Below are 17,723 nucleotides of genomic sequence, written 5' to 3'. Positions count from 1 at the left end.
CAGCCCTGTCAAGACCTTGATTTTGGCCCATTGAGACCTGTTTCAGACTCTGACCTCCAGATAATAAATGTGTGTTGTTTTAAGATGCTAAGTTTTGATAATTTGTTACAGCAGCAACAGGAAATGAATACATCCCCATAAGCTAAGAGAAACAGACTAGCATTGGGTTCCTCTTCTAGAAGATCAGAAGCCAGAATTCAGTGAAGTGACATCTCTGGATTACTGAGAAAAAAACTGTAATCCAAGAACATTCCACTAACCAAAAATATAACTTGTGAAGGTCCAAGAAACTCTTTTGGACATATAAGGATTCAGAGAATACCAACTATGTAACATTTATTGAGATAAATATAAATACTCAGTAAAATAGTCTAACCAAACTGCATTTGAAATAAATCTGTTACCTCAAGACAGGGGAAAACAGTAAAAAAAAACAGTGGCCAGCAATGAATGTTACTCTGAATACTATATTTAAGTTTAAATGGAAATCATGAATGGGTCTGGCAGTAAGTAATATAAGCATCAAATACAGTGAGTCCCCTACATACGAACCTTCAAGTTGCAAACTTTCAAAGATGCAAACATGCATTTGCATATCCAATCACGTTAGTTCATGTGTCTGGCGTACATTGTCATGTGTATGCATCCTCTCCAAGTGGTTGTGCTTTTGTGTACTTTACTATGCAGTACTGTGTAGAGTACAGTAGTACAGTATCTTTATTTTAAGCCCAGGATGTCTGGAAGCGTAAAAGCAGCGGTGATGAAACTGGTAAGAAGCGCCAGCTGTTGTACTACAATACTTTTCAAGGTACTGAACTGGAAGACTAAAACTGTTTTATTTTTGTGTTTGTTTTTTATGTATTATTTGTGTGAAAAGTATTATAAATCTATTACAGTAGGTACTATATAGCCGATTGTGTTAGTTGGGTACCTAGGCTAACTTTGTTGGACTTATGAACAAATTGGACTTACGAACATGCTCTCGGAACAGAACTCGTTCGTATGTAGGGGACTTACTGTAAATAAGAGTAAAACTAGTAAAACTATGAGTTTTCATTAGGTTAGTAAAACGGAGGAAATGTTAAAGAACAGGCTGTGAAGGAAGGGAAAGAGAAAGCAAGGATGGTCTCTTCTCAGAGGACAGTAACAAAGAAAACTAATGATGGGCTAGAAAGTATAATAGTACTCTCATTCTGCCCAATAATGATTAAGAATGGGGAGATAACCACTACCCTAAGCACAGTGGGAAGTTCCAATTTAGCAAGAGAAAAGGAACATAAGGAAAGGAAAAGACCAAGAAAACATAAATAGTACAAAGTAAAATGAAAGGAATAAGGTGAAGTTATTACACTAAATAAAAATGTGGGGCTTCCCTGGTGGCGCAGTGGTTGAGAGTCTGCCTGCCGATGCAGGGGACACGGGTTCACGCCCTGGTCTGGGAAGATCCCACATGCCATGGAGCGGCTGGGCCCGTGAGCCATGGCCGCTGAGCCTGCACGTCCAGAGCCTGTTCTCCGCAACGTGAGAGGCCACAACAGTGAGAGGCTTGCGGACCGCAAAAAAAAAAAAAAAAAATTGAATTTCCCTACAGAAAAAGAAATTTGTATTTTGAGTTATTAAAAAATTAGCTATATTTTTAAAATAAGAAATAACTAAAATGACAGAGGTTGAAAATAAATGGATGGGCAAAAACATGCCAAGTAAACAAGGATAAATCATTATTATTAGTGTTACACAGTATGGAAATAAAATACCAAAAGGATTATACTAGGCCAAAGTTGGCAAACTTCTTATCTAGAGGACCAGATAGGAAATAAATAGGCATTGTGGCCACAGTCCTTGTTGCAACCACTCAGCTCTACTGTTGTAGACAATATGTAAATAAATGAACATGACTGTGTTCCAATAAAACTTTATTTCTAAAACAGGCAGCAGGCCAGATTTGGTTTGTTGACCCCTACACTCAGCAGAGTAGGATATTGTTTAGTGATAAAAGTATGATTCTTAAATAGGGGTTAAGTTATATGTCTTTATAGGTCAAACAACATAAAGTAAAAAATCTCTGGATATTCAAGATTGTGGTTAAAAAATTCTATTTTAGGAAATTCTGATCCAGTATACCAAATTATATAAGAATGTGGAGAATTTTATCATTATAATCTACTGCTTAAATAGAATCTAGTATCCAAAAAATAATATACATTATCTTTCAGTGTTATGGAACATATACAAAAATCAGTCCTGTACTTAGCCACAAAGAAAAATGCTAAATACAAAAAAGTAGATACTTTCAGGCCACATTTATCAATCATAATAAAATAAAATTTGAAGTTACATCACTTAGGATGCTTTCAGCTCAAGTTTACAAAATGTCCAACTAAAAGTAACTTCAGCAATAAAGGTTTATTTTTCTTAGATAACAAGGCATCTAAGAGACAGTTCCAAATTGGCCTCGTAGCTCAGTGTTAGGGTGCTGGTTCAGCTTCTTTGATGTCCTCTCTTTTCTGCTCTTGGTTCCAAGATGGCTGCAGCAGCTCCAGGCATCAAGTTCTCAGAGGAAAATGTTTAAAAGCAAGAGATGAAAGAGGAGGGAGTCTTCCTAATGTATTTGTCTCTTCTGAATGAGGAAGATCTTTCCCAGAAGGCCCTGTAGATTCCTAGAACATACTGGCCACACACTGGAACATCTGGGCCATCTTGAGCTGCAAAGCGGGCTGAAAATTAGCATGTGACATCTGCAGCTTCTAAGACAAGACACAGATGCTGCCAACAGGAATGGGAATTGGGTATGGCTGCTAGGTAGGCAACCAACCCCTTCTGTCTGTGATATTATAAAAGATAATCTACAACAACCTGGAAACTAAGAAACAGTCTCCTAAATTTAGTTTACTCTTGGATCAGAAAGAAATAAAATATGAGATTATTGTAGGATAACACTTTCTATTTCATCATTTTCTGTTCATTTATTCATCATCAGGGTGTTTGGTATTCTCTTTTCTGGCTTCTTAAATAGTACATTTAGTATATTTGAGTACTATCTTTCAGGTTTTCATGTTTTGCGTATACTTAAAGGCCATAAAAGTTCCTCTGAGTAACTTCAGCCACATCACACATTTCTTGACATGTAAAAACTCTCATTGTCATTCTGTTCATTACCACTGATGGTAACTGCGTGACTTAGTTTCTTGTTAACCCAAGAGTAATTAGGCTGTTTTTTTTTTTTCTTTTTAATTTCCAATAAAACTCACACTTGGCTATTGTTAAAATTATTACACTGTGGTGAGAAAATGTGATTCTGGTGTGTGTTAGAGACAAAACTTTTTCCAACCTTTTCATCTTTGACAATCATGGTCTAAAAAATTTGCATCCGTATAATTTTTCTTCAATATGAATTTTATTACTCAGGATAAAGGACAACTCTGAATAAAGGAATTCTCACTTGCATTACATTCTTCATGTCTTTCTCCAAGATAAAAAGAGTAAGTTGTGATTAGCCTAAGCTAATGGACTCTTCCCATTATTTCCATTCATATGGTTGCTTGCTAACATAAATTCTCTGATGATTAATAAGGGATAAGTGCTGATGGAAGGTTTTTCTACATTTATTAAATTCACTTGTGTTTCTCTATTATGCATTGTCTGATGTTGAATGGTAGTTGAGTCATGATTTAAAGTCCTCCCACATTCCTTATATTCATAGGGCTTTTCCTCAGTATGAATTACCTGATGTTGAATCAGTTGTGAGCAATGGCTGAAGGCTTTCCCACATTCCTTACATTCATATGGTTTCTCACCCGTATGAATTCTATAATGTACAGTAAGATGTGAGACCCGTTTGAAAGCCCTACCACATACCTTACATTGGTAGGGTTTCTCTCCTGTGTGAATTCTCTGATGTTGCTTAAGTTGTGAGTTCACCCTAAAGGCCTTCCCACATGCCTTACATTCATAGGGTTTTTCACCAGTATGAATTCTCTGATGTCGAATAAGAGTTGAGCCTTGATTAAAGGCCTTCCCACATTCTTTACATTCATAGAGTTTCTTGCCAGTGTGAATAGTGTGATGTTGAATCAACTGAGAACGATGACTAAAGGTCTTCCCACATTCCTTGCATGCATAGGGTTTTTCACCAGTATGAATTCTATAATGTACTTTAAGATGTGAGATCCGATTGAAGGCCTTGCCACATTCCTTACACTGATAGGGTTTCTCACCAGTATGAATTCGTTGATGTTCAATCAACTGTGAGCTTCGACTAAAGGCCTTTGCACAATCCTTACATTCATAAGGTTTCTCACCAGTATGAACTCGCTGATGTTGTATGAAATTTGAACCAGAATTGAAGGCCTTTCCACATTCCTTACATTCATACGGTTTCTTGCCAGAATGAATATTCTCGTGTTGAATTAGTCGTGAGCCATATTTAAAGGCCTTCCCACATTCCTTACATTTGTAGGGTTTCTCATTAGTATGAATCCCTTGATGATTAATAAGGAAGTCCTCTTGCCAGAAGTCTTTTCTACATTCATTATATCCGTAGGGTTTTTCTCCAATATGAATTTTCTGATAAAAAGTAAGAGATGCTTGCTGGTCAAAAGTGGACATTTCTTCATTATCGATTATCATTTGACTCAAATGTCCATCTGGATTTCCCTCTTGCCTGTCAAACTGACTTCTGCATTCCCAATCATCTTGGAAACTTGAGCACTCAAAACCATAACTTGTAAGGCTTTCCATTATCTGCCACCGGGGTGACTGTACTTCATAACTGTGCTGCTTTGGAGATAATACCTTAGTATCATACCTGGACTCCAATACTGAAAAAGAACAAAACAAGTATGTATTTGTTTTTTCCTTTTCCAGAAAAAGTAACTTCTATAGTAAAAACTGGAAAGTTCAGGATAATATCTGTAAGCTCTTGAATGTGACTAAGAAATTAGAAAATGGAGTAGAACAGAGAAAGAGGAAATACCATAAATAAAGATGAATGAGGTAATCAGAGAGATTATAAGAGTAGTTCTAAAATGTTAGTGTGGATCAGAATCACCACTGAACCATGGTTTTAAAAAATGAATGTTTCTATGAAACCCTAGAAAAGACACACATGAGTAACAGAAAGCAAATCATTTGTTGCCAGGGGCTGGGGGGTATGAGCAATTGTGTGGGAAAGAGCATAGGGAACTTTCCAGGGTGATAAATATGTTCTCTATCTTGTCTGTGGCAGTGGTCATGTAAGTGTATACATTTGTCAGTAGCCATTAAAATATTGTACTTAAGATGCATGCATTTAATTTAATATAAATTATACCTCAATAAAGTAGATTTTTAAAAATGATGGAGAGGGGTGACTGGATACTTCTCTGGCCAGAAGAACACGACGGTGCATCTGCTTGACAGGGGATGTGGTGGTATAGGAGGGCTATGTCACATGTCCACTGGAAGGTGTAATAACACAGCTGTGGCCTTCTGCTGTAATGCTTTCTGTCTCTGAAGTTTAGCTGAACACTGTAGCTAGAGCTAATGTCAGCTGGACCAGTCTCTCCTGGACTTTTCCACTGCCTAAAAGTGTCCTTGGAAAAAGGAGGGCCTTGTTCCTTGTTTAGAAGATTAGGCCCAAATTTAATAGGGGTGGCCTCTTCCAGAGCAATATTCTTTGCTGGTTATTCAAACTGCGAGGAAAGGCTGAATGGTGTATTTGATCTTGATTCTACCTGGTACATGATTTCCGTACAGTGGCCTGTTTTACTGCAGTCACAGAAATCAGTCCCATTTGGTTAATAAAGAATTGGTTTCAGCTTCATGCAAGGAACTATGGGGAAAAGTGAATGGGTGCTTTTGAATGTATTCGTAAGTTATAGACAGAAGGCCAAAGGGGACTTTATAGGGGCACGTCTGCTTCCTGTGGTAGCATATCAGAGACCACTATTGCTTTTTTTGTGAAATTATTAAGCAAAAACTACTGGAATAAAAGATTACTTTGACAATGCAAGATGATGAAAAGTCTGTGAAAGAAGTATCAGTTTTCTGGGAGTGATGCTGCTGTCACCTCAAAAATTTGCACCACGTGAAGCTGTAAGAACAAAAAGAGTGAAAAGAGCAAAAAGTAGAGGTATTTTTTCAGACACCATGTTTGGTTGTTGAAGAGGGAAACTCTCTTTACCGGTCTCTTTATTGTGCTCTAACAACTGTGCTAAGACAGATTCCAAACACATCCATTATAATGGCTACCTGTGAACTGGTGGTCCATCTACTCAATGGTTAGCAACATCTGGCTGCCATCCTATAAAGAAGGGACCAAAAGATTGCAGTGGACCAGGGAATATTAAAGCCAGCCTGGTGGACAGAAGAAAATTAGTTTGGGAATGTAACTATGCCCTAATGGAAATCTGGTTTTAGGAACTAAAGTGATAACACATCACTTGGTCTTTTTGGCAATGTGAAAAAAACTGCTGCCTCTAAGGACATGACATTAAAAGCACTCCTCTCTCCAAAATGCCATATTTTCTGTCACAGACATCAGACACAGTTGAGTTTTGCTGATTTATGGCGGTCAGAGTACAGTGTTTATTCCATGAGCACTTTGCACTCATCTGGATTAAGCCATCTCTAATCATATATTGTGCTATAACTATACAAAGATAGTACTAATTTTCTAATTTCTGGCTTCTGTTCTACTTCTTGTAAAGTTGCAAAATAGCAACAATAATAATGAGGTCCTCTGTATTATTTTTTATATTTTCCTGATAGGATCTGCTGCAGTTTTTTAGAAGCTGATTATTTAGCATTAGTAGTTACTGTTTTTAACAACAAATGAAATAATGTCTAAAAATCTTATGTATAGCCTTAGCATTAAAATGTTTTGGTTTCCTCATATGGAAACTCAAAGGATCCCATATAGCCAAAACAATCTTGAAAAGGAAGAACAAAGTTGGAGGCCTCTCTCACTTCCTGATTTCAAAGCATATTAAAGAGCTACAGTAATCAAAACAGTGTGGTACTGGCATAAAGGAAAACATAAAGACCAGTGGAACAGAATAGAGAGCACAGAAGTAAACCCATATACATATTGTCAAATGATCTTCAACAAGGATGCCAAGACCACACAATGAGGAAAGGACAGGCTCTTCAACAAATGGGGTTGAGGAAATTGGATATCCACATGCAAAAGAAAGAAGCAGGACCCTTACTTTATACCACATTTAAAAAAATAACTCAAAATGGATTAAAGACCTAAACCTAAGACTTAAAACTATAAACTAGAAGAAAACATAGGGGAAAAGCTTCATGACACTGTATCTGGCAATGGTTTCTTCGATATGGTAACAAAAGCACCAAAAGCAAAAATAGACAAATGGGACTATATCAAACTTAAAAACTTCTGTGCATCAAAGGAAAAAAATCAACACAGTGAAAAGGCAACCTACAGAATGGGAGAAAATATCTGCAAACCATATAACTGGTAAGAGGTTAATAGACAATATAAAGAACTCCTAAAACTCAACAAAAAACACAAATAACCTGGTTTTAAAATGGGCAAAGGACTTGAATAGACATTTCTCCAAAGAAGACATATAGGTGGCCAACAGGCGTATGAAAAGATGCTCAACATCACTAATCATTTGAGAAATGCAAATCAAAACTATAATGAGATACTGCCTCACAGCCATTAGGATGGCCACTATTAAAATAAAAAAAGTGTTGATAGGGTGTAGAGAAATTGGAGCCCTTGTGCACTGTTGGTGGGAGTGGAAAATGGTGCCGTCACTATGGAAAATAGTATAGTGGCTCTTTAAAAAGTTAAAAACAGAATTACCGTATGATCCAGAAATTCTACTTTTGGGTATATATCCAAAAGAATTGAAAGCAGAATCTGAAAGAGATAGCTGCACACCCATGTTCACTGCAACTTTATTCACAATAGCCAAGAGGTAGGAGCAACCCAAATGTCCACTGACAGATGAATGGATTAAAAAATTGTGGCATATACATACAGCCTTAAAATGGAAGGAAATCCTGTCACATGCTACATTATGGGTCACCCTTAAGGACATCACGCTAAGTGAAAGAAACCAGACACAAAATGCCACATATTGTATGATTTATGCGAAATATCCACAATAAGCAAATCCATAGAGACAGAAAGCAGATTAGTGGTTGCCAAGCCCTGGTGGGGAGGGGGAATGCGGAATGACTGCTTAATGGGTATGGGTTTTCTTCTGGGGTATGTCTAGGAAAAACACACTTCTCAACACCATTCTACTCTCCATACTTCACTTCTGACACTTCTGGTCACCAAATGTGTGTGGGTTTTTCGCTTACACCAAGCAGCCCTCCATCTCTCTGGTAGATACTGATTGGGCAACCTACAAATTCAATTCTGACACTATCTTGCTGCAGATCTCACAGATTAAGGGCTCAGTCTCACAAGACTGCCCCTACCAGTGCCCCACCCCCCATAAATGGAAGTTCCCACAACCCCCTCCATGGGTTTTAATCATTTGCTAGAATGGCTTGCAGAATTTAGGAAAACAGTTTACTTACTGTATTACCAGTTTATTACAAAGGATGTAACTTACGACTAGCCAGACAGAAGAGATGCATCGGGCAAGATGTGGGGAAAGGCTGTGGAGCTTCCATACCACCTCTGGGCACACCACCCTCCCAGCACCTCCACGTGTTCGGCAAACTGGAAGCTCTCTGAACCCCATACTTCAGGGACTTTTATGGAAACCTCACTATGTAGGCATGATTGATCAAATCATTGGCCATTAGTGATTAACTCAACCTCCAGCACCCCCTTTCCTGGGGTTGGGCGTGGAGCTGAGAGTTCCAACCCTTTAATCACATACTTGGTTCCCCTCTCAACCAGCCCCCATCCTGAAGCTATCCAGGAGACCCCAGCCACCAGTCATCTAATTAGCATATAAGAAGACACTTATGACTCTGGAGATTCCAAGGGTTTTAAGACTTGTGTGCCAAAAAACAGGGATGAAGAACAAATATATATTTCTTATTATAAATCACAATATCACAGGGTGATAAAAATATTCTGAAACTAGATAATGGTGAATGTACTAAATGCCAATGAACTATACACTTTAATAAGGTGAATTTTGTTATGTATATTTTACCATAAGTTAAAAAAATTTTTTAAACATTTTCCATAAAAACTATAAATGACCACAACTGGCTCAAGAAATGCAACATTTGAATGTTAGATTCAGTATTCAGTATCAGGAGTTCAGTATTAGGAAACCTATTCATATAATGCAGATTTTATAGATGGAAAGAAAAAAACAATAAAATATGAAAAGGTGGATCTCCTTTAACCTAAGAAAATACCCCTATCTCATTCCTATGGCTGATATTATGCTTAATGAAAGACACTAAAAATATTCCTATTAAGGCCAAGAACAAGATTAGTACGTAAAACCCCTCTTAACAGTGTTCTGCGGGTACTACATAATCAGCATCCTAATCAGGCAAGAGAAAACAACCTGCAAGGTATAAAAATGTAAAAACATTATCACCATTTGCAGATGATATAACTGAATACTTGGAAAGCTCAGGAGAGTTACATAAAAAACTGTCATAAACAATGAGAAAATTCAGTAAGTTGGGTTAGCTACAAAATTCATCTGAAGATGTGAATGGCTTCTGTCATATATAAAAAAACAACCAGTTGGAGTATAAAATGAATGCCATATTAGTCTATATTATAGATTATGCCAGTAACAGCAATAAATATAAACTACCTAGGAATAAATGTAATAAGACACATATAAGATCTATATGAAGAAAATGTTAAAACTTTAATCAGGGATGGACATAAATGAAAGGAAAATCCTGTCGTGTTCTTCAATAGAAGATTCCGCATAATAAAATCAGTTTTCTCCTAAATTAATCTATAAATTTACAGTGATTGCAGTAAGAAAAATTGCATGATTTTATTTTTTTTGAAAGCAAATATTCTGATTCTAGGGTTTGGATAGAAAAGTAAATGAGACTAGCCAGGAAAACTCTGAAAGATAAGAATGAAGAGGTACTAATTGTACCAGATATTTAAAACATTTAAACTCTTAATAAATTAAAACCATAATGGTATAGACACATGGTTAGAGAGGGGCTAGAACAGAAAGTTCAAAAATAGATCCAAATACAGAGGTGATAAAGCAGACAACAAAGGTGGCTTTATACATTAGTGGTGAAGAGATAAATGCTGTTTCAATAAGTGGATAATAATCTGGAAAATAACATGAAATCACATCTTACACTGGGAAAAATTCCATATGGGTCATAAATTTCATCATAAATAACCTAGAAAAATATCACAGGAGACTCATAACCTCAGAGGGTGAAGTTCTCTTTAAATATGACACATACCCACATATCTAAGGAGTAAACAAATTGAGCACCTCAAACAAACACATGCTGTCAAAACTCAAACGACAAAAGCAAAAAAATCTGTTCTGTGACATTTCAGGTGTGGTAGGCAGAATAATGGCCTCCCAGAGATGCCCATGTCCTAATTCTCGGAACCACGAATATGTTAGGTTACACGGCAGCACACAGCTTCTCTCCCCATGTTCACTCCACCCCTGATCTCACTCACTCCAAGGGGTTAACTACCACTTCAACGTGGATGAATCTACCACATCAGTAACGCTTAGTTCTTAGCTTCCCATTTGAAATTCTCTTGAATGCTGCAGAAACTGTTTATGGACATGATTTTGGTCTCGTGTCACACTGTAACTTTGGGTCTAATCAGGGAAGATTTTGTCCCCCCAGGGGACACTTGGCAATGTCTGGAGACATTTTTGGCTTCACAAGTAAAGGGAGGCCAGGGAAGCTGCTAAACATCCTGCAATGCATAGAATGACACCCCCTCCACCCTGGCCCCAACAAAGAATTATCCCACTCAAAATGTCAATACCACTGAGGTTCAGAAATCCCCCATCCAGAACAGGAGCACCCCAGGCAGAAGGGAAAGCAAGGGAAGAAGCCTCGAAACAGGAATACGCTTGATGTTTCAAAGCCAGGATGCATATACTTGTATTGTCTGCTTTCGTGCTCCCATGGCAGAGCTGAGTACTTGCGACAGAGACCACAGAGCGGGCAAAGCCTGAAACACTTAACTGTCTGGACCTTTAAACAAGACATTTGCCAACCTCTGTTAATGTAACAGCAAAGAGGCTTGTGTGGCTATAACCGAGTCAGCAACATGGAGGGTGGTAGGAAATCAAATCAGAGTGGAGGCTGCAGGGCAGATTTTCTAGAGCAACTTAGTCCAACACAAGTTTCTGTGATACTGAAAATGTTCTATTCCAGTACGGCAGCTACTAGCTACACATGGCCACTCAGCATTGGCACTGTGGCTAGGGCGACTGTGAAATGGAATTCTATGTTTCATTTTAGTTAAAATTTAAACAGCATGTGTGGCTGATGGCTACAGTACAGACACAGAGCCTTCTAGGCCATGGTATGGGTTTTAGGTTTCCTCTTGAGTGATGGGAAGTTGTGGGCAGGTTTGTTTTTTTGTTTTTTGTGTGTATTTTTTTGTGGTACGCGGGCTTATCACTGTTGTGGTCTCTCCTGTTGCGGAGCACAGGCTCCGGACGTGCAGGCTCAGCAGCCACGGCTCACGGGCCCAGCCGCTCCACGGCATGTGGGATCTTCCCAGACCAGGGCACGAACCTGTGTCCCCTGCATCAGCAGGTGGACTCTCAACCACTGTGCCACCAGGGGAAGCCCTGTGGGCAGGTTTTGAGCAGAAATGTGATACACCCTCACTGAAGTTTTGAGACGGTCCGGCTGCTGTGTGGAGAATGCACTGTAGTGGACAACAGTGCGGGCAGAGGCACGGGGAGGAGGCTACTGCAGTAGTCCAAGTGGTGCTGGGGACATGGGTGGTAGCAGTGTTGTTTGTTGGTAAGAAGTGGTTTAATTCTGGATATATTTCAAGGCAGAGTGAACAGGATTTCCTGACAGACTGAATACATGTGTGAGACAGAAAAGTCAAGGGTGCTTCAGCAGTTTTTGACTTGAGCAATTAGAATAGAGTCCAGTCCCCTGTTACTGAAGTGCAGAAGAAAGGGGGAAGAGTATATTTGTTAGGAAGGATCAAGGACTCCCTTTTGGACTTAAGCTCAAAGTGGTGAACATCCAAGTGGAGTTGATAAAAAGGCTGTAGGATAGAGGTATCTGAAGTTTTAAGGGAGAAGCTGAACGTGAAGGTAATCATTTGTGTTGTCCAAAAGAACTTTCTCCAGTGATGGAAATATTCTGTATCTGCATTGTCCAATACTGTAGCCACAAGCCACAAAATTGCTAGGGAACATTTGAAATGTGGCAAGTGCAACTGACGTACTGAATTTTAAAGTGTATTTAATTGTAGGGAATTCCCTGGCGGTCCAGTACTTAGGACTCCATGCTTTCACTGCCAGGGGCCCAGGTTTGATCCCTGGTCCAGGAACTAAGATCCCACAAGCCACGCGTCATGCCCCGCACCCCAAAAGTATTTAATTATAATGAATTTAAATTTCGATGGCCACATGTGGCCAGTGGCTTCACATTAGACAGCACAGGTGTGAGTGGTACGTATAGCATGGTCATGGAGAAGGTCCTGGGGAATGGAAATAAACAGAAGAGGCCCAAGTCTGAGCCCTGGGGTGCTCCAGCTTTTACAGAAAATGAGAAGATCCAACAAAGGAGGTTGAGGATGGTTAATGAGGTAGGTGAGAACAAGAGGTAGTGATGACCCAGATATACATAAATGTTTCAGGAAGGAAGGAACAACCACTTTTGTCAAATGCTGATGATAAGCTAAGGAAGATGATGACTGAGACCAGACCTCTGAGTTTGGCAACTTGGAAGGAAATTTTTCTAACTCAAAAGGACTGCCTCCTCACCAGCCAGCTAGACAGTTATCTGCAGTGGGTTCTCTCTCCCCACACATGCCTCACTCACCTGGGCAGTGGCCTCCTGTCGCTACTTTCTCCACCATCCAGGGCTCTCTGCCTTGTTCCAGGAAGGAGATCACATCAGGTTTGGAAATGGCAAGACCTGGATGTGAGAAGAAAACATGCCATGCAGTTACGGTGTGGGGCCCCAGAATTCAGACCTAGGGCCTGGTTATCGAGCAGGAGAGGCAGTTGCAGGATGGGCCAGGGGAATATGTGAGCCACCTGAAAGCTGAGGAAGATGTAGCTTCAGGCCATAGAGCTACCCTTTAACCAATCAAAAGACACCCCAAAATTGGTAAGAAGGAAGAGATGTGCCCAGGGGTAACCTCCAAACTGACCACATTGCCTTACCCAGTGAGACCAGGTTGCTATAGATCTCCAACATCACATCTCTGTACAAATCCCTCTGAGCAGGCGCCAGCTGTTCCCATTCTTCTTGGGAGAAGACTACGGCCACATCCCTGAACAAGTCTGAACCCTGGAACAACAGGCAGGTATGTTATGTGTGTATTTCAAGGAAATGTTTTTCACTGGGGTGAGAGGAGATGGAGGAGGTCTCTGCAAGAACGGGGTGTTCTGGTGAAAAAGAAGGCTGGGGCTGGAGGCCTTAGATGTGAACAAGTGACAGGAAAAGATGAGCACAGGTAAAAGAGATGTTCAAATATTCTTGAACTTCCCTTTTTACTACAAACCAAAGCTCTTGTACTCAGTTCTGGGATGAAAATTAAAATCCAGCCAAATGGAGTTTCTCTGTTGTGACAATATAATCAAGAACACTGCCTGCTCTGTCCCTGGTATATGATAAATTCTCAATGTGAAACCTATCATTTGTACTTTTATGGAGTGACAACAACAAAACCCAACAATTTTTGGTAGACTTTCCCCAAAATGTTTTATTAAAAAATATTTTCTATCTTAGCAAACAGAACTTTCATTTAAGTCAGGAATTGCTTCAAGATGCAGGCTCATGATTGTGTGAAAGCGTATCACAAACATTTTTCCTTATGAGGAAAATCTTCAACGAAGATTACTTTATTAGCTGTACAATTTTCTGTCAAGTGAAATAACTGACTCAACCATTCTCTTCCTTTGGATGCAGAGGTCTCCAAGGTCAGATCTCTTAAGGCTGTTCCAAAACTATGACTACCCAGATTCTGAACATCTGTCCATCTATCTATCTTTCAGTCCTCAGCTCTGCACTTTGCTTGCTTTTAAACTCAAGAAGCTGATGGAGAATAACCAAGATTCCAATGCTCTGTTCAACTCCAAACTGGACCTTAATTCTGGCATCTTAATCTCTCCTAGATTCCCAGCTAAACTTCAGTTACACACCCAGTTGTCAATACAGGAGATGTCACCCCCCACACTGAAATTGAGACCAACCAATACCAGCTTCCCTGCTTTTTTGTGTGTGATCCCTCATAAGTAACCATCACCATTTCATCAAACCTCAGTTCCTATAAGGGATGCTTTCATTTTGTGTAAGGAAATGGATTTCTTCTCCCTCTGGCCTCCCAGCAAAATACAAAGCAAACAGAAGATGTGGAATGCTATATAGAATGAATCCGTGCGGGCACTGATCAGAGTGGATGGGGCTATGGGAGAGGGTACTAGCTGCCTGGGCTTTTTTTTTTTTTTTTTTTAATTTTTGGCTGTGTTGGGTCTTTGTTGCTGCGTGCGGGCTTTCTCTAGTTGTGGCAAGTTGGGGCTATTCTTCATTGTGGTGCGAGGGCTTCTCATTGCAGTGGCTTCTCTGGTGGAGGAGCACAGGCTCTAGGTGCGTGGGCTTCAGTAGTTGTGGCACATGGGCTCAGTAGTTGTGGCTAGCGGGCTCTAGAGTGCAGGCTCAGTAGTTGTGGCACACAGGCTTAGCTGCTCCGCAGCATGTGGGATCTTTCTGGAGACCAGGGCTCGAACCCGTTCCCCTGCATTGGCAGGCAGATTCTTAACCACTGTGCCACCAGGGAAGCCCTGCCTGGTCTTTTTATTCCCTAAAATGGGAACCTCTGAGAACCAGATTCTTGGATGCAACCCAGGTGGGAAGCTTCAGGATAAGGAAAGCAAATACTTATATGATTTTAAAACTCACAAGGGACATGACTGTCAAAATTTCATGGGTTGATGGGTCCTCCTCCTGGTTTCTCTCTTAGGGAAGGGCAGAGTCCTGAGATGGCAGAGCTGAGGGAGGAAAGAGCAAACATGAGAGGCTAGGCTTGCTTCACAGCTCCCAGAATGCCACGGTGACAAATGCCCACCTCCTTTACTCCCCATCCCCCCAAATTAGAGGGAGCTGGGACAAACTGTGGCCTTTACCCAGCTCCACCCTGTTACTGATGCAAATCTGAGGTGGGGATGCTCAGACCTGGTCCAGTGACTAAGGATGGTGTCCCAAGGACAAGGAAGGCCATCCTTAGGCCAGGGAGCAAAGCCTGCCTGATCTGCATCAGCCCAGCCCACAGTGAAACATTCCCAGAACCAAAGCGTTTAACTGTCTCATTCCCACAATGTAACACCTTTGGAAGTCTCCCTGGCTCTTACCCTAACTTCCTAACTCACAAAGAACCTTACAGCCATACCTAAGGCCTGGCAGACACCATTTTGTGGACCCTGCTTGAGTCAACAAATGTTTGCAGTGGGCAAATTAGATGGAGCAGGTCCCGTACTCCATTATTATCACATAAACGTGCCCCTGCACAGAGATATAACAGTGAGCAAAACTGTGTGCACAATATTTGCTGAAAAAACAGAACCAAAGATTAGTACCTAACAGTTCACAAGTAGGCAAGCAGTTGCATCATTTTTGGCACAGCCGTATTATGGATGCCAAGCAACTATCAAAAATGATGTAGAACAACATCAACTGACAAATATATTCACAGCTGGACCCTTTGTACAACAAGAGAACATTCAGCAAAAGAAGTCAAACCCACCCACTTACTGACACACAGGTTAACCACCCCCCCACAAAAAAAACACCCACAACTGGAATGGAAAACAACCAAGTGTTAACAATGATGCCATTTAACCACTTCCTGAGTTCATCAGTAAAACCGCAGTATTTTATAAAAGAGCTTAGGACAGTGCCTGGCATGTTACAAATATTTAATTCTAAGTAATGTAATGTGTAAATGAAATAATGATAAGTGTTCCTTAATATCATGTAGGAGGACTTTTTCCTTAAGACCACTTTTTTTTTAAAGCATTATTTGTATTATCTATAAATAGTCTATTACAGCGGTGGCTAGTGATTTACTCAACCACTTCCCCACGGTTGGACAAATTTTCAACAAGATCCTCTAAATTGTCTCCAAGTTGCTCCTTCTAAACTAGTGGTTCCAAATCTTCTGGGGTCTTGCAATTCGTTGACAGTCTCATGAAACAAGACTTCGCCCCAGATCTTTTAAAAAGCACGCGTAAGAATAAACGCAAAACATCCGTAAGTATTTTCTGGAGGTGGGGACTCCCCCAACAGACACACCCACCTAAGGGGTCTATGGACCCGGGCTATGAGCCCTGATGCCGACAGGGGGCGCAAGCAGGGCGCGCGCCGCGGGGGACGATGGGAAGTGTAGTCCAGAGCCGGGAAAGCCGCAGACCAACGATGAAGCGAGACGTTCGGGTTCTTCCCAGGCCCGCGACCCGCCCGGCCGCGGCGCTCAGTCCTGCGTGGACTCCGGAGCGCTTGGCAAGCTCCGAAGCCCCTCACCTGCCGCCTCCTCGGGTCCAGTTGCCCCCGTGGTCGCGCCCCGCGCAGCCCCAGGTGCGCTTCCCCCTCCGTACCGGCGGACTCGGGAGCCGGAAGACAGCGCAGACGCACAAAGCCCCTTGGCTGATGTGTCGCGATTGGGCCAGCGCCGCAGTCTCTTCTGGGAAACGTAGTCTCCAGGCCTAAAGGCGGAACCAAACCGCAAGGCCGCGTCTCGCGATGCTTCGGGTGGGCTGGGTGCTTGTGTGCGTGGGAGGCTGTCGGGGTTACGGCAGAGCGTGTTGGGTTCCCTGAGTCGCAGGGTGAGGGTAGGTCTGTTGGGCCCGTTGTCTGCGTGTGACTGTCTCGCTGATTGCAGGTGAGTGTCTCGCTGATTGCAGGTGAGTGTGTGTGACTGTGACTGGGCGCGCCGTGTTCGGTTCTCACCCGGTCGTTCAGTGTGTGACTGGGACCGTTAAACGCCAGGTACACGTTTGCGTGTGGCTGTGTAAAAGTGGTATATGACAGAATTTTTCTCGTCTATTGTTAAATCATCTTTGTCGTGGAACAGCCATTTTATTGAAAGATTTGGAGAGAGGAAAAAGCCCGAGAGTTGATTTGGTAACTAATTTTAAAACATTATGTCGAAATACTTGTAGATTATGAAGGAGAATGCAGAATCAGCAAAAATGTTTTAAAGGAGCTGTCAAGGAGTTTCCTGTTATGAGATGACATTTTCCGGCTAAGGCCTCTAGTGCTACAACTTTGGTTTGTGAAAGCATGAGAAGCTCTGAACTTCACCCATCCCGGGACAGCGTGTTCCAGTATGGTCGGAAGTCCAATGTCCTGGTTGCCGGTCAGACCCTGTTATACCTGGTCTGTGAATGAGGAAAGCATCCCTATCCAAGGGGGTACATTTGTCCTTGACCCAGGCCCACAGTCCAGAGACCTTTTCTCTTGATTTCTCTTCGAACATGTACTCTTGTGTCTCACTTCTTGACACATTTTTTTGAGGTTTGTGCACATCCATGTTGCTGCATATCTGGAGGATGTCTTTTTCTCTAAATTAATTTAGA

General features: G+C 41.2%; 1 protein-coding gene and 1 pseudogene across 2 annotated transcripts in view; one reads left to right on the top strand and one right to left on the bottom strand.

Annotated features, from left to right (window-relative positions):
* ZNF582 (zinc finger protein 582) overlaps positions 1–16,737 on the bottom strand; it is a 48,331-nt gene extending 31,594 nt beyond the window's left edge. Inside the window, exons 1-5 of one of the 2 annotated variants that reach the window (XM_024757203.1) lie at positions 16,445–16,737; positions 15,052–15,140; positions 13,314–13,440; positions 12,967–13,062; positions 2,389–4,817 (exon numbers count right to left, since the gene is read on the bottom strand). In XM_024757203.1, coding sequence (XP_024612971.1) covers positions 3,496–4,817; positions 12,967–13,062; positions 13,314–13,440; positions 15,052–15,060 — 1,554 coding nt within the window. In that variant the 5' untranslated portion in view covers positions 15,061–15,140; positions 16,445–16,737 and the 3' untranslated portion in view covers positions 2,389–3,495. Of the gene's footprint in view, positions 1–2,388; positions 4,818–12,966; positions 13,063–13,313; positions 13,441–15,051; positions 15,141–16,444 lie in introns of those variants that run through there. The other variant, XM_024757204.1, reaches the window with a different exon arrangement.
* Positions 4,984–6,574, top strand: LOC112407810 (solute carrier family 25 member 36 pseudogene; annotated as a pseudogene).
* Positions 16,738–17,723: the final 986 nt, after the last annotated feature.

This window comes from Neophocaena asiaeorientalis, unplaced genomic scaffold (genome assembly GCF_003031525.2).
Source record: "Neophocaena asiaeorientalis asiaeorientalis breed wild unplaced genomic scaffold, Neophocaena_asiaeorientalis_V1.1 scaffold1132, whole genome shotgun sequence".
Taxonomy (NCBI): Eukaryota; Metazoa; Chordata; class Mammalia; order Artiodactyla; family Phocoenidae; genus Neophocaena; species Neophocaena asiaeorientalis.
This window is presented reverse-complemented; position numbering and strand designations above follow the sequence as displayed.